The 27,710-nt window shown below is 38.2% G+C and overlaps 1 protein-coding gene across 1 annotated transcript; it reads left to right on the top strand.

Moving 5' to 3' along the window:
- The first annotated feature begins 29 nt into the window (after positions 1 to 29).
- On the top strand, positions 30 to 27,363 carry FAM177A1 (family with sequence similarity 177 member A1). Its single transcript, XM_037056468.1, has 5 exons — positions 30 to 273; positions 6,144 to 6,317; positions 22,254 to 22,320; positions 23,462 to 23,559; positions 25,469 to 27,363. The coding sequence occupies exons 1-5, from the start codon at positions 112 to 114 to the stop codon at positions 25,673 to 25,675; spliced, it is 708 nt and encodes a 235-aa protein (XP_036912363.1). The 5' UTR covers positions 30 to 111; the 3' UTR covers positions 25,676 to 27,363.
- Positions 27,364 to 27,710: the final 347 nt, after the last annotated feature.

The following is a 27,710-nucleotide window of genomic DNA, read 5'->3' as shown; positions in this document are numbered from 1 at the left end:
TCCCCTCCCTTCCCGCTTTGGTTTGGCCAGGCGTGGCGAAAGGCGGGCACTGCGGGTGAGTCCTACTTCCCGACCTCCGGCTCCGTCCAAGACTGGGCGGGGCGGCAGAGGATGGGAGTGGGTTTATCGGCCTTTACGTCGTTTCTAGCCAGCGCCAGCAGCCCCGTGGCGGCGACAGCGATGGACCGGGAGCCAGTGAGCCGTGCGGAAGGAGAAGCAGTCGCAGCCTCAGGAGCTGCGGCCGCGGCGGCGTTCAGGGACTCAGCGCAGCAGGTAGGTGAGGCCGCCTAGGGAGAGCCCAGCCTCCTCTCTCTGCCTTGTCTGCCAGCTGCCTTTTTGGCTTACTCGCCTTCCTCTGAGGAGGCTCCCTGCGGGAGGTGCGTTTCAGGATTTCGCCTCAGTATCCCCCGCATCTGCGCGAAGACACTGGCGTGGAGAAAGGGACTCCCTCACCAACCCTTCCGCTGGCAGCGCCACAGACTCTGGGGCAGCCTCGGGTTTCCAGGGGAGATTCAACAGCTTCGGGTCTGCGAATGAGAGAACTCAGGCGTGTCCCCGAAAGGTGGCCTCAGTGGCTGGAGGCCAGGTGACGCCGGCTTCAATAACGTCTCAGTCTCTGCTTTTGCAAGCGCCTGACTTGGCCTCTGCCCTTTTGCTTAGCTAATAGCCATTAAGTGCTAAGATTTTACAGGCTCTTCCACTTGATCCTTATAACTTCTGCATGAAGTGGGAGTTATCCCCATTTCACCAGTGAGGTAACCAAGGCCCAGAGGTGCGTTAGTGGTGTCCAGTAGAAATATAATGCAAGCCGCATTGTAAATTCTTGTGCATTTCCGAACAGCCACATTAAAAAAGTAAAAAGAAATCGGTGAAATTAATTCTAATATTATGTTGTACTTAACCTAACTTTCAAAAACATTTCAACAAGTAGTTAATGGGAAAGTTATCAATGAGATATTTTACTCTTTTGGTATCAGTCTTTGAAATTCTGTCTGCATTTTAAACCTACTACACATTTGAGCCCAACTGCCCACATTTCAAGTGAGTGTTAACCACATGTGGTAAGTGGTTACTGTTTTGGATAGAGTAAGTGTAGAGAGGTAAGATTTGGAGGTTTCTTTTGTTTTGGATTTAGTAGTCTAAAGTAGTAGTTTAGGATCTTCGGCTAAGTAAAACTAATGAAGAAATTTTAACTGAAAGCAGCTCAGTTGTATACACTTACAGTCATGAAAAACCTCATTTTGCTCTTGTCTAGAAAACTTCCCACCCTCATTGAGGAGTCAGTAGCTTCAGTTCTGAGACTTAACTACTTGAATGTTAGTGAGACATTTCCCTTGAATTACAGATTCCCAAGAGAATAGTACCTGAATTTCACTACAGCTCTTATAAGATGTAGTTTGCATTAACAAAAACTTTTCTACATACTAGTCTTTATATGTAGTGTCTTGCTTTTCTCCTACTTAAGAAAGAGCAAGGTAACCTGGAAAAGGAATTGAGGGGCAAAGTAATTGATTAGGAAGCCATTTTTCACTTCATTTGAGACCTGTTGTTGAGCTTGATGTGTTTTCCATTTGATTTTTTTCTTCCGGTACTATAATTGTTTTCATCACCACTTAAGCTTTGAGTCTAATAGCAAAATAAACATAGCTGTACTGACTTATCAGATAAATGTTTGGAGAAAGGCTCTTTGTTTTGGGTTGGTAAGATGTTATTTTCATATTCTTGGTTAAAAATAATAAAATAAATACTTAAGTAGTAAAGAAAAGCCCGAGAACCAAAAGTGGTAAGTCATTTGAGTCACCCCATCACCCATTCCTCACATTCTCCAAAAGCGACTAAGTTTCTGGTATATTCTTTCTGGCATCTTCCTATGCTTATATAATAATCTTTCTTATTAAACACAAATGGGTTCATACTATATAAACTATTTTTCTAACTTTGCCTTCTTGCTCTCTCATTTACACATTCCTGAAGTAGAAACATCTCTGGGAACTCCAGATCTATGTCTAGGGGTTTGACCACAGTAAGAGGGAAGAGGTCAGTGAGGTGGGGATTTGGATGGAAGGAGAGGCTGCCATCTTGTACTCCTTCATTGGTTTGTCAGAACCGAGAAATCCCAAGTACCCTGTAAGGAAAGGGAGTAAGAGATATGAGCTTGGGTATGTGTTTAGCATTAGGCCTCAAACCAGGCCAACCAGCAGCTTCTCTGACTAGAATTTTAACCAGAATTAAAGGAGTTAAAATTTCACTACTACTCATTCATTTAGTATTATTTAGCACCTCTGCTACCCAGCACTTACCATGTGCCAGGAACTGTAGGCTAAGGATCCAAGAATGCAGGATACACACAGTGCCTGTTCCTATGTTGGTAACAACCTAATTAATAAGGACGTGTTTTAAAGAAGTTCTGAGTGCTATGGGAGTATACAAAAAGCATATTGCCGTTAAAAATAGGTGCTGAGGAACAAGATGAGCAAATTACGGACTGGTTAACCATATAATGTAATAACATATTAATAGGCATTGCATTTCATAATTTCCTGATACTAAAACTCCTTTTCAGATCTTTGCAGTTTGTTGAAGTGGAATGTATAATTGACAGCACATTTTTTTATTTGCAGGTTTACAGATTTTTTTTGTAAAAATAAAATGTTTGCAAAATTCAGAGAATAATTTCCACTTATAATTGTTTGAAATTTTGTACCAAACTGCTTCTCAGGTGGTTGTACCTATCCACACCTCCCTTAATTGACTCTCATACCTACCTACCCCCACCCCCAAGTAGAGGTTGGAGTCACGTGTCATGGATTGTTTCACAACATTTTTATTTTTTTAGATTTTATTTATTTATTTTTAGAGAGAGGGGAAGGAAGGGAGAAAGAGAGAGAGAAATATCAATGTGTGGTTGTCTCCCATGTGGCCCCCACTGGGAACCTGGCCTGCAACCCAGGCACGTGCCCTGACTGGGAATCAACGGGCAACCCTTTGGTTTGAAGCCTGTGCTCAATCCACTGAGCTACACCAGACAGGTGTTTCACAATTTTTAAAAATTTGCCAATCTGGTTTCATCATGTGAGAGGTTGACAGATTATAGGCTATGGGCCAGATCCTACCAACTATCAGTTTACATAAAGTTTTTTTTTTAAGATTCTTTTTTTTTTTTAGAGAGAGGGGAAGGGAAGGAGAGAGAAACTTCAATGTGTGTAAGAAACATTGATTAGTTGCTTCTTGCACGCCCTCAGCGCGGTGCCTGGCCTGCAACCCAGGCATGTGCTCTGACTGGGAATTGAACTGGCAACCTTTCGGTTTACAGGCTGGCACTCAACCCACTGAACAATACCAGCCAGGTCGGTTTACATAAAGTTTTATTGGAACAAAGCCATGTCCATTTGGTATGGACTGTTTGTGGCTGCTTTTGCAGAGTTCAGTATTTATGACAGAGGCTATAGCTGCAAAGCCTAAAATATTTACTTTCTGACCTTTACAGAAGTTTGTTCAGTCCTGCTTAAGATGATAAAACTTGGTTTTCTATATCAAGAATTAATATTAAATTTTAAAAAGCCCTTCAGTCTCTTTAATAAAAATCTTTATATGAAATGTAAAGAACAAAAGAGCAATGATTGGAGCAAATAAAATGTCATTTTAGTTGCAAAAGAGTAATCAAAGACTAATGATTAGAGCAAATAAAATGTCATTTTAGGCCCTGGCTGGTGTAGCTCAGTGGATTGAGCGCAGGCCTGCGAACCCCACAATCACGTTTCGATTCCCAGTCAGGGCACATGCCTGGGTTGCAGGCTAGTTCCCAGCAGGGGACTCACGAGAGGCAACCATACATTGATATTTCTCTCCTTCTCTCCTCCCTTCCCCTCTAAAGATAAATAAATAAAAAAACTTAAAAAATGTCATTTTAGTTGCATATTATACAGAGAGAATATCGCTCAAAGTTCTGTTTATATTCAACTGTTAATGTAATGAAAAATATGAATCGTGTTTTAGCCTTTCCTTTTGTAGTTTTTTTTTTAAACTTTTTGGAAAGAATATAACCAAAAGTCAGAGTTAACAGAGATAGTAGCTAAGTTTATACTAGTTCTTAAGACCCAGATAGAGTGCTTTGATTTATTAAAGTTGTCTAAGGAAGATGAAGTAGTTGAACAAATAAGAGATTGCATGTGGAGCCGTGAGAAGCTTCTTCTGCTCTGATGGGCACGGGTTGGGGGTTGAATTGAGCATGGCGACATGACGTGAAAGGTCTCAGCTCTCTTCACTGACTGGGACTGTTGCTTTGGAATCAGATCCATCCATTTATATGATAACTGGGGATCTAAAGTAGCTCTTCCAACTTCCCCTTGCCTATAAGCAGGTCCAAAAGGAGACTTTGATATCAAGACAACCATGAACCAAATCTTATGTCAAGGGGTAAAATAAAATTGAGTAGGAATGGCTTACTGTGGCCTGGCATTGGGAATAGAAGTAAGGTGGCCTGGATGGGCCATATGTTGTCCATTTTGTTAATGGACACAATAAATGGCCTGGTCTTCATTTATTTTATTTTTTAAAGATTTTATTATCTTTATTTATCCTTAGAGGGGAAGGGAAGGAGAGAAGGAGAGAAATATCAATATATGGTTGCCTCCCGTGAGTCCCCTGCTGGGAACTGGCCTGCAACCCAGGCATGTGCCCTGACTGGGAATCGAACTGCCATCGTGGGGTTCGCAGGCCTGCGCTCAGTCCACTAAGCTACACCAGCCAGGGCTGGTCTTCATTTATTAAGGGCTGGGATTTGTTTGAACCCTTAGGACAGGCTAGGGAAAATTGTTGTTTTTGTTTTTTTCAGTTAATCCATGGTTAGCTCAAGCTATCAAGGTTTTCATGATCTCAGTTTGCTATACAGCAGGTACAGTTGCTGGCAGTGGTGACCACGTGTGTAATGGAACAATGAACCCCTCTGTTTTTTGGGTTAGATACATCTGGATTCAAATCCTGGCTAATGACTAAACTTAACCTTTGGGAAGCGAAGAGCAGAGAAGAACCACATCTCTTTTTTAAGAAGGTCCTAGAGGATTAAGAGGAACAATGCATAAGAATGAAGTTACTTATACTTAGATAACTGGGCAATTCTAGTCCACTAATTTTTATCAGTACAATTCCATCTTTGCAAACATAGTTCAAAGAACTTTGGATTTAAATTATGTTTGGTCATATTTACAAGTGTAAGAATCTTTATAGAGGACAAAATTTTTAAACTCTGGACTATCCTAGAGAATTCCACTGCTGTGGATTCTAATCATGACAGTCCTATAGTCCTGTATCGTGTTGCTTTGGTTTAGTTTTTAAATTGTACCAGTAAACATGAACACATTCTCATCACAAAAGCAAAACAAACAACAAAATACAAAAATGAATAAAAAGGCCCCCTGACCACTCTCTTACCTGTATGTACATCCTCCCCCATTTCACTCTTGCCAGATATTTTTTTTCACAATTATTTGTATTGTGCCTTCTCAGAATTTTCATGTAAGAAGATTCAGTGGAACCCTGGATGGTGTGGCTCAGTGGATTGAGCACCGGCCTATGGACTAAAAGGTCACCAGTTCAGTTCTGGGGCTGAGCACATGCCAGGTCCTTAGTTAACGGCGTGAGATAAGCAGCCAGTCTGTTTCTCTTGCACGTGTTTCTCTTCCTCTCTTTCTCCTTCCTTTCCCCTCTTTCTTAAATAAATAAATATATAGTCTTAAAAGAGAAAGATTCATTGGAGTCTCTCTTAGGAGTTTAAACTTGAGGCAAAATGACAGGGGAAAAAAGTTTTTTCATCCTCTCCCACAGTATGCGCTTACTTTGAGTTTGGCACATGGCCACATTTACCAGGTAAAATTACCATTTACCTAGAAGTGAAATTTGCATGTAATTAGAATCACATAGGCTATGTAGCAAGTATGCAGATGATTGCTTTATTATTCATTAAACTCTTCTTAGATGCTGTTAATGTTTTTGTGTGTGTATGGCCTGTTTTATTATTTTTTAACTGTTTACGGATTGGTTTATGTTTCTTTATTCCCTAAAATAAAGCAGCCTGGAAGTTTTTTGGTCGTGTGAATGAAAATCTCACTTGAAACTCTTATTTTCTTAATTTATTATGACATTAGATGAGTCATGAAAGAGGCTTTGAAAATGTGGAACTGGGAGTCATCGGAAAAAAGAAGAAAGTCCCAAGGAGAGTCATTCATTTTGTCAGTGGTGAAACAATGGAAGAGTACAGCACAGACGAAGATGAAGTGGATGGCCTGGAAAAGAAAGATGTTTTGCCTACCATTGATCCGGTGGGTTTGATGCTGGTGGTCTTTTTGTCAGTGCGTATTGTTTAGATTGATTTGTTTCCCCATAAACATTAAATGGAAGGGGTCTTTTGAGGTTTTAATCAACTATAATCTGATTATAGAATTATGCATTATGATTTTGGTTGGAAATAGTATTTTTTAAAAATCCTCACCTGAGGATATTTTCATTGATTTTAGAGGAGGAGGGGGGTAGGGGAGGAGAGAGAGAAAGAAAAAGGAACATCATAAGAGAGGGAAAATAATTGGTTGCTTCCTGTATGTGCCGTATAGGTATGTGCCGAGGAATTGAACCCACTACCTTTTGGTGTATAGGATGATGCTCCAACCAACTGAACCAACTGGCTAGGGTGGAGATAGTATTTTTATATGATGTGGGTGGAGTTATTTCCTGCGTTTCAGTAGCCTGAAATAATTTTTGTTTGAATCGTTTTTTTTCAGTTATAGTTGACATACAATATTAATTAGTTTCAGGTGTACACTTCAGTGATTAGACATTATATAACTGACTAAGTGATCATCCCGATAAATTTCATACCCATCTGATACCATACATAGTTATTAGAATATTATTGACTATATTTCCTGTACTGTACTTTACATCCCCATGACTATTCTGTAACAGCCAATTTATATTCTTAATCCCTTTACCTTTTCTACCCATCTCCACAGCCTCACTGGGCTGGGGTCCTGCTGTGAGGCTGCAATCCTTAGGGGGGGATTCTTTGCAGCTGAGATATCCCTCCCAATTTTTATTTGCCACACATGGCTGTGGGACTAGCCTGTTCTTAGTCTCTGCCCCTTACCAATCCCTTATGTGGTTTCTCCTTTAAATCTTTAGTTGTAGGACTTCCATTCATCTAGATTTCTGTTGGTTCTGAATGATGGTTGTTCTCTAGTTTAGCTGTAATTTTGATGTGGCTGTGGGAGGAGGTGAGTACTGCATTTACCTATACCGCCATCTTAACTGGAAGCTGAAATAGTTTAAATAGTTTAAGTGTCAGAGTGCTTTGGAAACGTGGATAGGTTTTTTTTTTTAAAATATTTTATTTATTTATCTTTAGAGGCGAAGGGAAGGAGAGAGGAAGAGAAACATCAATGTATGGTTGCTTCTCCTGCATCCCCTGCTGGGAATTGGCCCCTGCCGGGAACTGGCCTGCAACCCAGGCATGTGCCCTGACTGGGAATTGAACCTCGATCGTCTGGTTCACAGGCTCATGCTCAATCCACTGAGCTACGCCAGCCAGGGTGTGGCTAGGTTTTTTTAAGGTTTATCTCACTAGCCCAGACTGGTGTGGCTCACTTGGTTGGGTGTCGTCCCTCTAATTGCATGGTCACTTGGTTGGTTTGATTCTTAGTCAGGGCACCTAAGTTGGGAGTCCCTTGTTGGGGCAGGTATGAGAGGTAACTGATGGATGTTTCTTTCCCTCTCTTTCTCCCTCCCTTCCCTTCTCTCTAAAAAAAAAAATTATCTTACTAGAGTGCTTGACCTTCAGTCCCTTTGAATTAAGGATTGTATTAGCATGATAGTTTCCATCCAAAACCTAGGAGTTGTCAGTTCTTTTTTTTTGTATTGCCTCAAGTTTTAATTAGAAATAGGTGTGTGCAGTTCTTAATTGTATGTGCTTCACCAGCTAAATTTGAGAATTTCTAAGTTATGAAAGATGTGACTATAAAATTATAAGACTAGCTATATTTTAAAAAAAGCACGCCCTGGCTGGTGTAGCTCAGTGGATTGAGCGCGGGCCTACAAATTAAAGGATCATGGTTCGGTTCCCAGTCAGGGCACATGCCTGGGTTGCAGGCCAGTTCCCAGCAGGGGATGCAAGAGGGGCAACCATACATTGATATTTCTCTCCCTCTTGCCTTCCTTTCCCCTCTAAAGATAAATAAATAAAATCTTTTTAGAAAAATAAAAATAAAGCAGTACTACCCTCTCAGTAGTCATTTTAAGAGTACAGTTGATAAAATATTTACTCACTTTTTAATAGGTACTGTTTTAGTCACTGGTGATTATAGTAATGGGCAATGTACATTTCTGCTCTTATATGCTAGTGGACAAACAGGTAGTAAACAAATATATAGTATAATTATCAGACTGTGGAAAGTGCTATGAAGAAAATAAAGCAAAGTAGCAGTATAGGGAATTACTAATTTATATCTGATTTTTAAAATGTGATTCCTAGTTTTTCATCACATTTGGTTCCAAATAAATTTCAGTACTAAAAAGAAATCAGATCTACTTTCTGTACTATAGAAAATATTCAAAAGAATGTGCCCTGGCTGGTGTGGCTCAGTGGATTGAGCACGGGCCTGGGAACCAAAGGATTGCGAGCCTTCGATTCCCAGTCAGGGCACATGCCTGGGTTGCAGGCCAGTTCCCAGCAGGGGGCACACTAGAGGCAACCATCCATTGATATTTCTCTCCCTCGCTCCTTCCCTTCACCTCTAAAGATAAATAAATAAAATATTTTTTAAAAAAAGAATGTGCAGTATACTCTGAAGGCAATTCGAAATGCATGCAGAATATTGCAGAGGTGCTTAATGCAATGAAAGGACTGTTGGAATAAGTATCTTTTTAAATTTTTTAAAAAGATTTTATTTTTACAGAGGGGAAGGGAGGGAGAAAGGGCGATGTGTGAGAGATATATCGATGAATTGCCTCTTGCACACCCCCAGCTGGAGACCTGACCTGCAACCCAGGCATGTGCCCTGACTGGATCAAACCTGGGATCCTTTGGTTCATGGGCCAGCACTCAGTCCACTGAACCACACCATCCAGGGTGAGACAATAACTTTTTAAACACACACATATATATACACAAATGTGTACAGATAAAAATAACTAGTACCTGCAAAGTAATTTAAAGGAAAGACATTGCTCTGGCTGGTGTAAAATATAAATATTTCATATATATGAATATATGTATCATATATATGAAAAATATATTTTTTCATTTCTCTCAAAGCATTTTCTCTTTTTCCTTTTGATTTTTTTCTTTGAACTTTTGGTTATTTAAGAGTATATTATTTATTTATGTGTTTCCCACATTTTTTTTCTGTTACTGATTTCTAATTTTACTCCATTGTGGTTGGAGAACATACTTTATATTATTTCTAACTTTTAAATTTTATTGAGATTTGTTTTATGGCCTAACTTATGGTCTGTCTTGGAGGTATGTACTTGAGAAGAACATGCTTTATTCTCTTGTTAGGTGAAGTATTCTGTAGATGTCTGAGGTGTTGGTGGTTTATAGTGTTGTAAAAGTCCTCTTTTTCCTTGTTGGTCTTCTGCCTAGTTGTCCTGTTCATTATTGAAAATGGGGTACTGAAGCTTCCTACTGTTATTGTTGAATTATCTATATCTATTGTTGAATTATCTGTTATCTATTATCTATCTGTTCCCTTCATTTCTGTCCATTTTTGTTGAGCTCCTCTTGAATTTTTCATTTTAGTTATACTTTTCAATAAACTTCAGAATTTCCATTATAATTTCTATTTTTTATTGATAGTCTCTATTTGATGAAACATTGTCATACCTTTATTTCTTTAATTATGGATTCCTCAGTTCTTTGAATGTGTACTTATAAAGGCTACTTTGAAGTATTTTTCCGTTAAATCTAACATCAGGTCATTTTCACAAGTAGTTGCTCTTGCCTGCTTTTTTCCCTGTGTTTGGTGCCTACTTTTCTTTTTCTTTGCATGTCTTTCAATTTGTTGTTGGAAACTGGACACTTTAGATAATATTTTGTAGCAACTCTGAATACTGCCCCCTTCCTTCTCCCTGACTGCCAGCTCCCCAGGGTCTTGATATTGTTATTTGGTCATTTGATTTGCTTATCAACTTCTGGATTATTTTTGTGAAGTAGTTATCTCCTCCCCATCCTCTGTTCTCTGCTACAAATTAGGCCTATAGTTTAGTCTGTGTCTTCATAGAATATAAGATTTTCTTGACAGTCACCATTTGCCACAGTCTCCACTGATTTTTGAGAGTAACTTAGTCTTGAACTTCTCCACCTGTGTTGCAAATGAAGTCAGGGCATTTGGAAAGATATTAGGAGCTATATTTTTTAATTAATTTATTTTTTAAAAAAGATTTTACTTATTTATCTTCAGAGAGAGGAGAGGGGAGGGAGAAAGAGAGGGGGAGAAACATTAATATGTGGTTGTCTCTCAAATACCCCCACTGGGGACCTGGCCTACAACCCACGTATGTGCCCTGACTGGGAACCAAACCAGCAACCCTTTGGTTCACAGGCTGCCACTCAATCCACTAAGCCACACGAGCCAGGGCAGGAGCTATATTTTATGTTGTACTTTACCCCCTGGTTAACATCTCTTACTTAGAACTTTGTAGTTGGGGAATAGGGACAGTGGTGCATTTCTCTCTGGGTGACACTCCTACTTTAGGAGCTGAGCACTTGGTGGAGGTGGGGGGCAGTAGCCTTAGGTCTTCTTGGATTGCCTCTTTTTCGTGGAAGCACTTCCCTGGGAACTGGAGTAAGGGTGATTAGTGCCCCAGTATGCTCAGTGACACTGTGCTCAAGGTAGAGCCTCTATTTTGTGAGTGGTGGCTGATGAATGAAGGAAGCCCCCACTTGTCACCTGCACTCATTTGCAACTTAATAGGCAGTCTGTGGGCAGGATAAGAAATGCTGATTGGTGTTCTGTTTCTCCCAGGAAGAAAGCCCTCCCATTGGAAGCTGGGCTAGACAAAGCTCTGTGTCCTTGGCTGTACCATTCTATAGTTGTTTCCACCTCACTTTGCTGGGAATGCAATGAGAGAGTGGTCTTGGTCCAGGTACCGTGGGCTCTCACTTTTCTTACCCAATTTTCATGTATTTTCTTTTTCTTAAAGAATTTATTTATTTATTTTTTGAGAGAGGGGAAAGGAGGGAGGAAGAGAGGGAGAGAAACATCTATGTGTGAGAGAAACATTGATTGGCTGCCTCTTGCATGCCCCTCACTGGGAACCTGGCCCACAACCCAAGCATGTGTCCTGGCCAGGAATCAAACCAGCGACCTTTTGGTTTGTGGGACAGCACCCAGTTCACTGAGCCACACCAGTCAGGGCCACACATTTTCTTAAATAGAGGTTTCTTTATTTGCCATATGCCTTTAGGGTCATTTTTAGAGGTTTTAAAAGTATGTTTTCAATACATTGAACCAGTTTCACCTGGGAGTCTCATGCTGTTATGCTAGAAGTCTATATCCACTCTTAAACTCTTTAATTACCTTATTTATAGTATGTTGCCAATAGAATTTATTTGAAATCTTAGGCTTAAACTGACTGGTCCCTGGGTGATAAGAAACCTGCCTGGTATTTCCTTCACTGGGAAGCAATGTAAGTCAGAAACTTGGTATGGACTCAATTGTGTGGTAGTCACATCACTTTGTCAAAAACCTTACTCCCACTGCACTTCAGGTTCCATGATTATTTCAAAAAAGATAACATTTGCCTCATCTATATGCAGAGTTGTTTTTGAACATTAAATGAGATGATACATATGGAAACTCATTAAATGTTACTAACAACCATATGCATGTAAGGTAGTGTGAGTTAACAAAGCAAATATAATAGGTGCCATGAGAAAGATGATGACTCCATCTTACTGGAGGTGATTTTAGAACTCTATTGGTATTTGAAAACCCCATGACTAATTTTAAAAAGTTCCCTGTAGTTCTGACTCAAGATTCATTTTAGACTTTATGAAATTAAGTTGTTGGATGGCTCCATTCTTGAAATACTCCTTCTGAAGTTTTAAGTTGTGTTTCCCTTGGTAGTAGTTCATTTCTTCTAGAGTACAGTGATTTTTATTTTTTTATTGAATTTATTGGGGTGACATTGGTTAACAAGATTATATAGGTTACAGGGGGAAAATTCTGTGATTATCTCTGTACATTGCATTCTGTCTTCACTGCCCCAGGTCAAGTCTTATTCCATCAGCATACATCCTTCCGCCCTCTGAGTACAGTGATTTTTTAGACAAACAGGAGCTGTTATTATATATTAATGTGATATAACATAAACACAATATAGTGTAATATAAGTAGCCAGTAGGAAACATTACATTGCCAGTAGGAAACTTACATTGTAAGCTCAGTCTGAAGCCGACTTTTACTTGACTTCCAAATAAAATTATTACAAAAAAAATCTAGTGCAGTTCATAAAGAATTTTTACTTGATCTTGGCCAAAAGGCTAAGAAGCGATCATAAAAAATTTATAATTAGCAAATAGGACTATCCATGTTTACTAAGTTAACCAAAACAAAATAATAGCAGTTACTTAAATCATTTATTGAAAGAGGTACAATTTACTTATTTTTAGTATTTTTTATTGCTGCCTAAACTTCATGTCTTCATCTGGTTTATTATGCATGCATATGTTAATATTGTTTACGCCAGATTGGGGAAGTTCTCCTTTATTATTTGTTCAAATAAGTTTTCTACTTGTTGCTCCTCCTCTTCTCCTTCTGGTACCTCTATATTTCGGATGTTGGAGGAATGTTTAAAGATGTCCTGGAGGTTCCTAAGCCTCTCCTCATTTTTTGAATTCTTGTTTCTTCATCCTTTTCTGTTTGGTCATTTTGTTCTTCCTTCTGGTCCACACCATTGATTTGAGTCCCAGTTTCCTTCCCATCACTATTGGTTCCCTGTACATTTTCCTTTATTTCACTTAGCGTAGCCTTCATTTTTTTCATCTGATTTGCGACCAAATTCAACCAGTTCTATGAGCATCCTGATTTCCAGTGTTTTGAACTGTGCATCTGATAGGTTGGCTATCTCTTCGTTCCTTAGTTGCATTTTTTCTGGAGCTTTGATCTGTTCTTTTCTTTTTTTGTCTTGACACACCCCTTACATAGTGAGGGGCGGAGCCTTAGGTGTTCACCAGGGCGGGGCAACCCAGTTGCTGTGTTGTGATGCTGTATGTGGGGGAGGGATCCAAGAGGGAACAATGGAGCTTGCTCTGCTCTCTGCTGGATTTCAGTCACTTCCCCTGCTTTTCCACAAGCAAATTGGGCTCTTCTGGTGCTGATTCTTGTGTACCTTATAGCACCCTGTGGGTCTCTCCAATGAATTGAACTTTCCTGTGAGATTGGGAGTGTCTCCCTTTGCCGTGTCAACCCCCACAGGTGTTTTCGATCAGTGGTTTGAGGCTTTATTTCCCTGTACTGGGACCCTGGGTTGGGCGGTCTGCCCAGCTCTGCCTTTGTTTCGCCTGGTTTGTCTATATACAAATGTGGGAGCACCCCTTTGCCAGCCGCTGCCTTGCTGCAAGTTCTGTTTGCCCAGGCTGCCCGACTCCACCCCTCCTACCAGTCTGAATGAATGTTTCTTCTTTAACTCCTTGGTTGTTGGACTTTTATACAGTTGGATTTTCTGTCAGTTCTGGTTGTTTTTTGTTTTTTGTTTTTAAATTGTTGTCCTTCTTTTGGTTGTGTGAGGAGGCACAGTGTGTCTACCTATGCCTCATCTTGGCCGGAAGTCCACCTATATAACTTAAAAACTTTTTTTTCTTACAAAATAAGGACATCTTAAATGCCATTAGAAAGTTACCACTTGAATATTCAACATTTAAAAAATCTTAGGCAGAATTTAATTACATATTGGATTTCAAGAAATTTACCTATAAAGTGTGTTTCCCTCTCTTACACTTTTCTTACAACATTTATTGGTTTAAAAAAAATGTGATAAAGCCCTGGCTGGCTAGCTGAAAGTTAGAATTGTTCTGATACAGCAAGGTTGCCAGTTCAATCCCTGGTCGGTGCACATACAGGAATCAACCAATGAGTACATAAACAAGTGCAACAACAAATCAGTGTTTCTCTCTCTCTCCCTACCCCTCTCAAATCAACTTAAAAAATACTAAAAAATTGTGATGAAAATACTTAACATGAGACCTACCCTTTAAGCAGTTTTAAGTGTACAGTATAGTATTATTAACTATCTATAGTAGTTAACAATAGAACTCAATCATCCGGTATAACTAAAACGTTATACCCATTGAATATCAACTCCCATTTCCCTCCTTTCCACGATTTCTGGCAACCACTGTTCTACTCTCTGTTTCTATGTGTTGGGTTATTTTAGATACCTCATGTAGGTGGACTCAAGCAGTATTTGTTCTTCTGTGACTGGTTTATTTTACTTAGCATAGTGTTCTTATTTTATTTTATTTTAATTGTTTTTCAAGCATAATGTTCTGAAGGTTCATCTGTTGTTGCATATGGCAGGCTTCCTTTCTTAAAGGCTAAATAATATTCCATGTATGTGTATACCACATAGTCTTTATCCACTCATTAGTCAGTGGACATTTAGGTTGTTTTGACATTTTGGCTACTGTGAATAATGCTACAATAAAAATGGGCATGGAAATACTTTGATATCCTGATTTTCTTTTTGATAAAACCCAGCAGTGGGATTGCTGGGTTATATGGTATTTCTTCTTTTTCAAATTATATTTTAATCATTATGCTATTACAGTTGGCCTGATTGCCCCCCCCCATCCAGGACCCCTCACATCCTCAGCCAGTCCCCCACTGTTGTTCATGCCCATGGGTCATGTGTATAATTTCTTTGGCTACTCCCTTTCCTATACTGTACTTTACATCCCATGGCTATTCTATAACTACCTATCTGTACTTCTTAATCCCCTCACCTCTTCACCCATTCCCCCACAACCCCCTCCCATCTGGGAACCAACAAAATGCTCGCTGTAACCATGATTCTGCCTCTGTTCTTCTGGTTTGCTTAGTTTATTTTTTAGATTCAATTGTTGATAGATTTGTGTTTTTTGCCATTTTGTTGTTCATAGTTTTGATCTTCTTTTTCTTAAATAAGTCCCTTTAACATTTCATATAATAATGGTTTTGTGATGATGGACTTCTTTTTTTTTTCTTATCTGGGAAGCTCTTATATGCCCTTTGATTTTAGATGATAGCTTTGCTGAGTAGAGCAATATTGGCTGTAGCTCTCTGCTCTTCATGACTTTGAATATTTCTTGCCAATCCCTTCTCAAAAGCAAAGTTGCTTTTGAGAAATCAGCTGACAGTCTTATGAGATCTCCTCCTGTAGGTAACTAACTTCTTTTCTCTTGCTGCTTTTAAGATTCTCTCTTGATCTTTAGCCTTTGGCATTTTAATTATGATGGTTCTTAAGGAGTGGGCCTCTTTGCATCTGTCTTGTTTGGGGCTCTGTGCACCCTGGACTTGCATTTCTATTTTCTTTGCCAAATTAGAGCGGGTTTTTTTTTCTTTTTTCAAATAGATTTATAGTTTCTTGCTCTTTCTCTTCTTGTTCCGGCACCCCTATGATACACATGTTGGAATGTTTCAAGCTGTCCCAGAGGCTGCTTATACTATCCTCATTGGGTTTTTTTTTTTTTGATTCTTTGTTCTTCTGGTTCTGATTGGTTGTTTTTTTCTTCCTTGTGTTCCAAATCATTGATTTGGATCTTGGCTTCATCCACTCTATGGTTGTTTCCTTATAAATAGTTCTTTATTTCAGTTAGTGTATCCTTCATTTCTCACTGGATCTTTTTTATGCTGCTGATTTTCTCACTATGTTCCTTGAGCATCCTTATAACCAGTGTTTTGAACTCTGCATCTGAAAGATTGCTTATCTCCATTTTGTTTAGCTCTTTTCCTGGAGTTTTGATCTGTTCTTTCATTTGGACCATGTTTCTTTGTCTCCTCATTTTGGCAGCCTCCCTGTGTTTCTTTCTATGTGTTAGGTACCTAGAACTGCTTTGACTCCATGTCTTGGTAGTATGGCCTCATGTAGTAGGTGTCCTGTAGGGTCCAGTGGCACTACCTGTCTATCACTAGCTTGGGTACTCAATGTGCTGCTTCCTTTGTGTGGGCTGAGTACACCCTCCTCTTGTATTTGAGCCTTGGTTGCTGTTGGCAGATCAATGGGAGGGGTTTACCCAAACCAGTCAGCTGCAAGGATTGGCTTGACCACTGACCACCAGCCTCCACACTTCATGAAGGATCAGCTATGCAGGGGCAGGGTGGCGGTGTTATGATGTAGTCTGTAGCTGTCCACTGGGTGCGCTGACCCTGAGGTTTTCCAGGTGGTGCAGGCCAAGGTCAGCTCCCACCTGTGCTCTGCCTGAGGCCACCCTGCCTGAGCTATAAAGCAATCTGAGATGGCTGCTACTTGTCCTGGGCTTGGAGATTCCCTGGCAAAGCCAAGCTGTGGATCTAAGCTGGCTGCTGCTAGTGCTGGGTCTGCGGCTTAGTGAAGCCACCTGTTATTTGTTTGATAGGATTTAGGAAGTTGTGAAGCATGAGCCAAGACCAGCCGTTAATTCAGCTTGGTTAAGCCTGTAAATTGGGTGCAACAGAATTTCAAGGCATCTCAGATTCAAGGCAAATTGTGTTAGCCAGGTTGCTGGAGTCTTAGATATGGCACCTGCCTGCTAGCTGCCCTCTGTGGGCAGAGGGCTCAGCAAAGGACAAGAGCCTCTGCTCACTTTTCTGTCTGCGAAAAAACTGTCCCCCAGGTCCCGCCTCATGCCAGACACTTCATTTCCTCACCATATGCCACTGGTGCCTTCCAAACTGTTACTATGGTGCTGCAGCTCAGAGGCAGTGAGTCTGAGTAAGTCTGTGTCTGGGCTACTTGGGACTTCTACTGACTTAATTCCCATTGGTTTTTGCAGCCCAAAGATTAAGTTGTGGGAACTTAATCTTCCTGGCACTAGAAAATGAGCTGTGCGGCCTGGTATCGGGCTGGGACTCTCACTCCCGAGATGTCACTCCTGAATTTTTATCCATCATATGTGGGTGTAGGAGCAGCCTGTTCAGCTTCTGTGCCCCTCCTATCAGTCTGGATGCATGTGGTTTCTTAATTCCTTAGTTGTCAGACTTCTACTCAACTCAGTTTCTGACGGGTCTGAGTGGTAGTTGTACCATATTTTAGTTATAATTTTGATGTGGTTGTGCAAAGAGGAGAGCGGTGTCTGCCTGTGCCACCATCTTGAGCAGAATTTGATATTTCTATTTTTAATTTTTTGAGAGACATCTATACTATTTTCCTTAATGGCTGCACCACTTTACACTCCCACCAACAGTGCACAAGGGCTTCAGTTTGTCCACATCCTCACCAACACTTGTCTGTCTGTTTTGACAGTAGCCATCCTAAAAGGTGTTAATAACCGAAGACAGCTCTGCCTTTACTTGATGTGAAGAGCAGGTATTCCATTTTCTGTTTGCTTTTAATGTATCATAAATCTGGTAGGACAAAGGAATTTTGAAGATCATGTCCTATATTTGTATAATGGATTTATTATATAAATAAATCTATTTATTATATAAATAATAAATCTGTAAATCTATTTATAGATTTATTTATATAGCTATTTAAATCTGTAAAAAACAGACCCAATTTAAAAAAACCCTGACATTTAAAATAAAGATTTAGAAATAATACTCCTGCCGTACTTGATAAAAAATAAGAAATGGAGACCTAGATTTTTTTTTCCAATTTGTGTTAATTCTTTCCTTTAGATTTTACCTTAGATGTGCCTTAAAAATAAACATATTTTTATAATTCCTTTAAACTTTGATTTAGTTTTGATTAAGTTACTCAAATGTGTATATATATGTATATAAGTATATATACATATAATTTGATATAGAACAGACTGACAGCTATCAGGGGAGGGGAATTGTGGGGCTGGATTAAAAAAAGTGAAGGGATCAAGCAAAAAAAAAGTCACCAAAACTCATAAACACAGATGACGACAGTATGGTGATTGCCCCGGGAAAGGGGGATGGGGGAGAGCATGTAAGGGGGATAAGTCCCGATGGAAGGAGACTTGACGTGGGGAAGTGAACACACATTACAGTGTGCAGATGATGTGTTATAGAATTGTACACCTGAAACCTATATAATTTTATTAACCAGTCACCCCAATAAATTCAATTAAAACATTTTTAAAAATTGGTTATGCATATAATTATTAATCTATATAAATGGGGTGATGCCTTTTGTAATATAGTAAGAACTCAGAACTACCTAGCCTCATGTTTCACCTGTCAATTTTTTTTTATTGATTTGAGGGAGAGACAGAGAAGGGGGAAGACAACAATTTGTTGTTCCACTTATTTATGCATTCATTGATTGCTTCTTGTTTGTGCCCTGACTGGGTATCAAACTCCCAACACTGGTGTACTGGGACAATCCTCTAACCAACTGAGTCACTCAGCCAGGGCCTCACACGTCAAATTTTTAAAAAGGAAAAGGACAGTATCCTGTGGGGCAAGGGTACTAGGAAATGGACATCTTATGAATTGCTGCTGAGTATTCATTGGTAAATTTTTTGGTGTAAAGTTTTGTGGCCTGAAGAAAAAGCTTTTCAAATGATTATATTTTTGGCCTTTTTATTCCACTTTGGGAATTTAAGCATTTGGGAAATGGGCTTAATATTTTATTATAGTAAATTGGAAAACAGCAGGATAGGGAAAGGACAATGTTTTAAAATACATGTATGCTCAGGAAAAGATGGAGAAAATTACTAAGATATTTTAATCATAATTATAGGTAGTTGAAAAATGGGTGACAACATTTTTTATACTTGCATTTCCTAAGTGTTCTAAAATAAGTAGGTATTTTATAATCTAAACATAATTTGTTCAAAAACAAAGTAGCAAGTCTGAATAATTCCCTATTAAGGAAGAGAGTGATGGATACTTAATTATTCAGGAATAATAAATACCTAAATTTTTGGAGGTGAAGAAAATGAATCAACTTGAGTTTGCCCCATAAACTGGGAATCTTGAAGACCCAAGATCCTGTCCCAGTTCCCCTGATACTGGGATGGTGGCAGTGGTAGTGATGCTGGCAGCTGCCCCAGGGTTCTCCTGTAGGCTCCTGAGCTACCAGTCCTCTTGATTCAGCAAGGTCAGTATCTACACAAAGGACCCTGAAAATATATTCTGTATAATTGTGATAATGATGGATGTTACTCAGGAATCCTTATCTGATTCCTCAGCTCTGGAGCAAGTGTGGCTCTTCTGTAGTCACAGCCTGGATATTAGCAGTTATTCTCTGTAAAAAACAACCTCAGGAGAATTGGACCACTGAGAAATATATGCTTTCCTCCAAAAGCATGCTTATTCCTTTTCTATATTTAGTTATTTTTTAAAAATTTTATTTATTTATCTTCAGAGGGGAAGGGAAGGAGAGAGGGAGAGAAATATCAATGTATGGTTGCCTCTGGTGTGTCCCCTGCTGGGAACTGGCCTGCAACCCAGGCATGTGCCCTGACTGGGAATGGAACCGCAATCCTCTGGTTTGCGGCCCACCCTCAATCCACTGAGCTACACCACCTAGGGCTATATTTAGTTCTTATTTATACTTTTCATACTTTCTTGGCCCTGTCATTTCCCATGTGTTACAGAATTTGTTCCATTGCCTGTATTTTTGCACTGTTCATTTGCTGTTAAAATTGTAAGGTAAACACCAAGATCAATGTCTTAAACAGAGCCCCTAAAATAGCTTTATCCCCACATAAGAGATACCTACCGCTCTAAATATAGAAGATATAGTAGAAGAATCAGGGAGTCAGAAATATAAAGTATCTTCCTAATTGAATTTGTTTGCTAGGATATTCATTCTAGCATAAATAGAGACTAAGGAACTACATTACTTGTGTTTCTTTTTCAGGAATATTATCATAGCAGTTGCCATAACTGCTTTTCATGGGAATGTGGTATTTTACATTTTCTGCTCTCTGCTTTGCTTTAGCACATCTTTCCCAGTCTTAATAGATATTCATATATATATATATATATATATATATATATATGATACAACTTTATTTTTTTTAATTCGCTTGAATAAAAAAGTTGATAAGGCAGTCTGTGGTCACTCAAAATAACTTTGAAAACCATCACGAAATAAAAATTTCCCTCTCATTGTGTTTTTTAATTTGCATTTCTCTGCTGATTAGTGATGTTTAGCTTCTTTTCATATGTCTGTTGGCCATTTGTATGTCCTCTTTCAGAAATGTCTATTCAGGTCCTCTGCCCATTTTTAAATTGGATTGTTTGTTTTATTGGTGTTGAGTTGTATAAGTTCTTTATTTATTTTGGATATTAACCCTTATGAGATGGATCACTGGCAAATATCTACTCCCATTCAGTAAGTTGTCTTTTCATTTCGTTGATGGTTTCCTTTGCAGAAACCGATTGGATAAAGAAGATTTGGTACATACATACAATAATATATTACTTGACCATAAAAAAAGAATGAAATCTTATCATTTGCAACAACATGGATGGACTTAGAGGGTATTGTGCTAAGTGAAATAAGTTGGAAAGATCAAGGCAAATACCATATGATTTCATTTATATATGGAATCTAAAAACCAAAGAACAAACAAAACAAACAAACTCACAGATACANATCTACTCCCATTCAGTAAGTTGTCTTTTCATTTCGTTGATGGTTTCCTTTGCAGAAACCGATTGGATATATGAAATCTTACCATTTGCAACAACATGGATGGACTTAGAGGGTATTGTGCTAAGTGAAATAAGTTGGAAAGATCAAGGCAAATACCATATGATTTCATTTATATATGGAATCTAAAAACCAAAGAACAAACAAAACAAACAAACTCACAGATACAGAGAACAAACTTGGTTGCCAAATTGGAGGGTAGTTTGGGGGCTGGGTGAAAATGGGGAAGGGATTAAAAAGTACTAACTGGTAGTTACAAAATCATTATGGGGGTATAAAGTACATCATAGGGAATACAGTTAATAAGTGTGTAATCACTAGGTGTGATGTCAGGTTAGTACTAGATTTACTGGGGGAAATTGCTCTGTAAATTATATGATTTTCTATGCTATATAGCCGAAACTAATATAAAATAATATTGAATATTAACTATAATTGAAAAATAAAAAAATTAAATGTTTTCTCCCTTAACCATGAAGAAAAGGAAATAGCATTAAAATTGACAACTTTATCAATTTTATATATCAGAAAAGGAAGATACTTTCACCAACAAAGAAGAAAGAGTTGTTTCCAGGGTCTATGGTTTTCATCTTATAGATATTCTGTATTTGCTTTTTAATGATCTTGTAAATATTAGCATATCAAACCAGTATTAAAATAACATGTTTTTGATTGATTGCAGGCTGTACACTGTTTTTTTTAATAAATAAAAATTCATATTGGTACAGAGAAGCATACTTGTATTACCAATTTCGTCCACAGATAGAACCTGTTCTCCATGTGGCAGGCAGGGTTCACAAAAGTATTCTGTGGATTCACAGCACCAAGGTTAACTTGTGCAGTGGAGACTGCATTCTCCCCGTGGTGGCCTACGAAAAATACACTGAGTTTGTCGGGGGTTATATGGCCTAATCCCTTTCTAGTCCTTAAAGAAACAGAAACTCATCTTGCCACTTAGTGGTTACTTATTTTCCCATTACTAAAATTCATTTGCTATGCCCTTATCCTGCTTAATTTCTCTGAACCCTAACTTCCCCACTGCACTGTAAGCGTGCTGATCTGTATGATTTCTTAAGATCCCTGTCCATAACCGCACGCTTTCCCTGATGTGCCTGTGAACAATGAATACAAAAAAGCAACGTGACAGGAAAAGGAAGGATCTGAAATGCCAACTCTTAAATAATCAAGACTGTGACCAACTCCATTTCAGTGGCTGCTGCTTTTTTTGGTTATTCCAGGGACTTAAGGTGGTGGTAGTTATATGAGTGAATGTAAAATGTCTTCGTGGAGTTCTAGCTAGAAAGGCTGTACATATTTGTTGGAGTGTAATTTATTTGTAGTACTATAGAATATTCTATATGCCCACCAAGTACTGATGTCTTAATTCTGGCCTAGATAAATAGAATGAGTTTAGGTATGAATGTTGCTAACCAGACTTCTTGTTGCAGGCAAAACTTACCTGGGGCCCCTACTTATGGTTTTACATGCTTCGTGCTGCCACGTCAACCCTCTCAGGTATTACTTTTCTGTTTGAATATTCTATGACTACTGTAATATACTCTAGGAGCTTTGCCAAATGGGGTGTTTTGGAAACGAAGATAGAAACAATAGGGAATTAATTACTCTCAAGGTAGTTATTATTGAAAGGTATTAATCTAACTCGTACTTCACCTTAAAACATTCTTCAGCTTTGGGTTATGTGGGTTTTTTTTAAGGACTGAAAATTGCTATATTAATTTAGATACAATTTTCATATTCATGAATTTTATCTGTTAGCACCTATTCTGTTGTCATGTGAAACTTTTTTTTGAAACTTTTGTTAGAAACTATTGTAATTTTCTCATTTGGTTTTGTACTGATATTGTTCTTATTCTCTGCTTATTCTAAATCCTGTAGTTATCATTCATTTATTTCATTAATATATTATTTCTTAAATTGAGATACTGCTAAATTATATTTGAAGGAAATGAATGATCATCTTATGACTTAATCATGGTAACTTTAAATATAGGCTTTAAATCGTAAAGCTTTCCCATGCTTTCAATTTTAACTCCCTCATAGCTTCTATTCTGCTTTTTATTAGATCTAATTTTGAGTGGTCATTCGCTTAACAAACATTGACTGTATTTGCTAGACAGTCTGGTGAAAGGAAAAGAATATGAGCTTTATCCTCAGACCTGGATTGAATTTTGGATTCGCTTTGTCAGCTTGTCGGGTTCTTCAGCCTGCGTCTAACCATTCACAGTGCCTGCATGTGGCGAGCCCGCAGTGGGTGTTTGGCGCAAGCCATTCCTCTGCTCAAGCCCAGTGGCATCCCAGCTCTCTTACGTGTATACATTTTTTGTATAAGTACTAGCCGATTGTGTCACTGAAGCTCTGGTGTCTGTACATTTTTTGAAAAAGAAATAAAACATGTAACAAATAGTTAAAATACCTGGTGGTAAGTATTACTGGGAATGTCACTGGAAGCCTGTTAGGCACCATAAGTGCTTCTTGGGAAGTCAAGGAATTATATACAGAAGAGATGGCCTGAATATTCTTAATCTCCCTGAGGGCAGGAACTATAACTTCAGTATTTCTGCAGTGCCTTGCATGTAGAAAGTGCACAAGAAATAATTATGGAATTGTGTAAGCCATTTAACTTTTGTATCTTTAGTGTGTGACTTTCTCGGAGAGAAGATTGCATCTGTTTTGGGCATCAGCACCCCAAAATACCAATATGCCATTGATGAGTATTACCGGATGAAGAAGGAGGTATATTCCCTTCTTACATTTTCTTTTTTTTAAATAATTTTTTTATTTTTTTTTATTTATTTATCTTTAGAGGGGAAGGGAGGGAGAGAAATATCAATGTATGGTTGCCTCTCGTGCATCCCCTGCTGGGAACTGGCCCGCAACCCAGGCATGTGCCCTGACTGGGAATCAAATCGCAATCATGTGGTTCGCAGGCCCGTGCTCGATCCACTGAGCCACACCAGCCAGGGCCCTTCTTACATTTTCTTGATTCATTTTGATTTGCTATGGACTTGATGAGTTGTGTCATGAACACATGTATCCCCTTGGTGCCCAAATGACAACTCCCTTACACTAGGCATTTCATTTCAGAGGCATTCGCTTTATCAAATTAGCATACATTTTAGAATTTTTAATGCTGAAATCTCCCTGGGATCTATTTGTAAAGCTAAGCTAGACTTCACTGTGCTAGCTACTGTGTGAGGTGTCTTATACTTGTTATTAATCTTCACACACCTCTCTCTGGATTATTCCAGTTTTAAGATAAGGAAACAAAACAGTCTCTGTACTTAGGACACACAGACTGGATGAAGAACTGGAGTGGGTTTAATGCACAGAAGGTTACAAGAACTAGAAATGTGTAAGTGCCAGTTGCTAAGGCACAAAGATGTGAGGCAGTTCTGTTTGTAGTGAAGTCTTAGTGTGGGGGTGAAAGTAGTTTAGACTTAAACTATGAGAAAGCCTTACCACTTAAGAGTACAGGCTCAAGAACCAGAGTCTGAGTTCAAATTCTGGCTCTGCCATTCCTAACTTTGTCATCCTGGGCAAGATACTTAACCTGCATAGGCCTGGTTTACTCAGTTGACTTTATAATGAGGAAAGTTGCGGTCTCCGTGCTCAAGGTTGCTTGAAGGATTAAATGAGTTAATATGTAAAATGTGTTAATATGTAATAGAACAGCACCTAGTATATATTGGTGAATGTGAAGTCAATATTAGTATCTTTTATTCTTTTTCAAGCACTTGAGGGCAATTTAGGTAAACCTAGAAAGGAATGAAGATACATTGTGTGTTTGGGGAAATGGCAAGACTAACTACTCTGTTGTCACTGATGCACAGAGTACAACAGGGAAGTGGCTGCAGATAAATCTGGAAAGCTCAGCTGACTATATTTATATGGTTTCAAAAATGTTTGATGAATGTTTTTTAACACAACCAACCTTGTTTAGAAAGCTCATTACCTCATCAGGAGTAAAGAAACGTCCTCTCTAAATGGTCTTTCTCATTCACTCTCGAGTAAGCTCTAGATTAATCTTCCCAACAAGTCAGTAATTCTGCATCATCTACTCACACCGCAGGGACCAATACACATGCTACCTGCTCCATGAATTTAGTAGTTCTGGAACCAGAAGGTACTCTTCCCAAATCTCTAGAGTCCTTATTCCTTTCTGTTTTAATGCTGTTTTTACATCTTAACTTCTCTCTTAGATTGTAAACTTTTTGAGGACAGAGACCGCCTTATCTGTGTCCAGGTGCTTATAGGGACATAGACTGTGCTATGTCATTTAGTGAATAGACCACCCTGTTACCATGAAAGGGTTATTAATACCCTATAATTGAAGTGATATAGTATTAGCTGATTTTTTAGGTTAAAATTAATCTGAAAAGATATTCCTCCTGTCAAAGTTAGTTCGGGTCTCATCTAAGCTAAGCAGTGCTGTACTATTTTAAAAATAACACCACTTTTCTTAAAATGTCATACAGTGGTTTTCATTTAAATTTGGGAACAGGGAAAAAGGAAGTTTATTTTAATTAGTCCAAAGTGAATTGGACATGATACTGTTTTGGTTAAAACACACACAAAAGCAGTTAAAACTGGGAGAAGAAATACTATTTGGACACTTATGATTCTTGATGTTGCCTCTTTTTAGGAGGAGGAGGAAGAAGAAGAAAACAGGATGTCTGAAGAAGCAGAAAGACAATACCAACAGAAGAAGATGCAGGCTGATTCTACTGTTCAGACAGATCAACCAGAAACAGTGGTATCCAATTCATTTGTGAATCTCAATTTTGAAATGGAGGGAGATTGTGAAGTAATTGCAGAAAGCAAACAAAATCCAGTCCCTGTTCCACAGTAGAACGCAATGACTCTCATACTTCAAACCCTAAGGTGGTTTTTGTATCAGGAACTTTGACATTATTCAGTAATACTTAAGATGGTTATTTATATTTTAAATTATTACCTGGAAAGGGAAAAATGTTTCTTTATCCCGAGGCTCTATCTAGCAAAAGTCAGATCTGAAATTTGGATGTTTGTACTATCCTTTTACTGTGTCAAATTAGTGTTTTGGCTTTAAAATGATATTTATAAAAAATAAAGGACATTTTAGACCCCTAATTGCAATTAAGAAGAGTTAAATTATTATGATTGTCTGTATTTGTAAAAAAAAATTGGTAAGTTGCTTATTAAGGCTAATTGGAGCTGTTCCTAATTTCAGAGGGAAATGAGGATTTTTTTCCCCTAGATCTTTTGTTATTTCTTAAATTTATATATCTAACCATTAATTTCATACTAAGGATGATTCACTGAGTTTGTAATAAAAGGATAAAAGCACTTTGAATTTTATTTTCTTGACTATCTTCATTTTATGGAAAGATTGAGTTTGTAACACCAAATATTAAAATAGGTTTCCTTTTTTTCATGTACGTTAGTCTTTTTAGTAGTTATTCAAATTAAATAACTATCTTTGAACATAATGTTAAAAATACTAAGTTATTGAATGAATTTATTAATGTATTTGTTCTCGAGTGGCAATACCTAATAATTATCCACATGGCATCCTGGTTATGTCACTCATTCAGCCCTCAGTGCCTCCTGTGGGCCAGGTACTTACAGGGAGGGGGCTGGGATTGGGAGACAGATGAAGAGTTACCCCACCAGGGGCTCACTGTTAAATACTGTACAAGGTGCAGTGGTAACATAATGAAGGTAGTTGTCATTTACTTCTTCAAAGTAACAACAGTAAAGTGGACAGTTTGCCTGGCCCAGGTGGACCGTCTGTCTATCCACTGTGCTATTAGCCAAACTTACAAAAATATAGTATGAAACTATTTTGAAAGTATTCTTAAATATGTATTCAGAATCTTATGTCTGTATGATTTTGATTTATAACTAAATGTGGGTAAGGAGTATGTAGCATAGTTCAGATATTGCTGCTATTAAAAGCCTATTCACAAATTTAAAAAGCCTTTAGAAACTAATGGTTATTGATAGCCATCTAAACAGCGTTAAACTTTCCAACTGAAATATACCTATATAAAATACAGAGAAACTCACCACACACATACACTGGGCTTACTGTGGAACTCTGTTATCAATGAACATGAACATCTAGCCACGAAGTTCATTTTTTTTAACTGAAATTTGAAGAATTTATGAAAGATAATTCATTAGGAATCTTTGGTTACATGGATTAGTAGTGGTTCATGGCATGTGATGGTAATCTTGTTAGTCATGGGTGTAAACTACACAGTTTAGTGTTTCGGGGACTAATTATCAGATTATGTAATTAATGGCACCGTAAATTATAGTTTACCAGTAGCTCTAAAACATGGTAACCTGAAAATTAGAAACTCTTCTAATTATAGCAGAGGAAAGATAATGACTTCCACCACATGTTTTGTGTTTCTTGAATTTTACTTTCTTGTCCAGCAGTGGCTAGTCTGTAATGTTTATATGGTTATACACTGTGCCTTAAATTTTTATATTTTTATTTATGTAAACTAAAACATTTCCCATAAATGCATTAAATGGTTTTGTCTTATTTTTAAGCCTCCTTCAGTTTTTCTTACTTTCATCCCTTTTAATATTTACTGTTCCCTCTGGATCATAGTTCATGATATTCTATCCTTTTCTAATCTTTCCTATCTTACAAACTAAACATAGTGTAACTGAGACCCTTTACAGTGAGTTTAATTCTCTCATGACAATCCTTGACAAATGGAGTTAACCCTCTTACTGGTTAATAAAGCTAGACAAATTTTCTATACCGATTTTAATTAAAGTAAAATACTAACTTTTTTTCCATATCTAAACACTTCCCAGAAATGCATGGGGAAGCCTGTAATCTCTGATATACATAATACTTTAGTAGAATACTCAAGATTAAATTA

The sequence above is a fragment of the Sturnira hondurensis genome, unplaced genomic scaffold (assembly GCF_014824575.4).
Source record: "Sturnira hondurensis isolate 20B ecotype Veracruz unplaced genomic scaffold, ASM1482457v3 Scaffold0008948, whole genome shotgun sequence".
Classification (NCBI taxonomy): domain Eukaryota; kingdom Metazoa; phylum Chordata; class Mammalia; order Chiroptera; family Phyllostomidae; genus Sturnira; species Sturnira hondurensis.
The sequence above is the reverse complement of the archived record's forward strand: the minus strand, read 5'-3'. Positions and strand labels throughout refer to the sequence as shown.

What these genes read in the sequence shown, in the direction of transcription:
- FAM177A1 (XM_037056468.1), top strand. Translation starts at nt 112, where the DNA reads ATGGGAGTGGGTTTATCGGCCTTTACGTCGTTTCTAGCCAGCGCCAGC. An exon ending in TTTTGCCTACCATTGATCCG is followed by an intron (nt 6,318 to 22,253) that starts GTGGGTTTGATG and finishes TTCTTGTTGCAG; the next exon opens with GCAAAACTTACCTGGGGCCC. An exon ending in ATTACCGGATGAAGAAGGAG is followed by an intron (nt 23,560 to 25,468) that starts GTATATTCCCTT and finishes GCCTCTTTTTAG; the next exon opens with GAGGAGGAGGAAGAAGAAGA.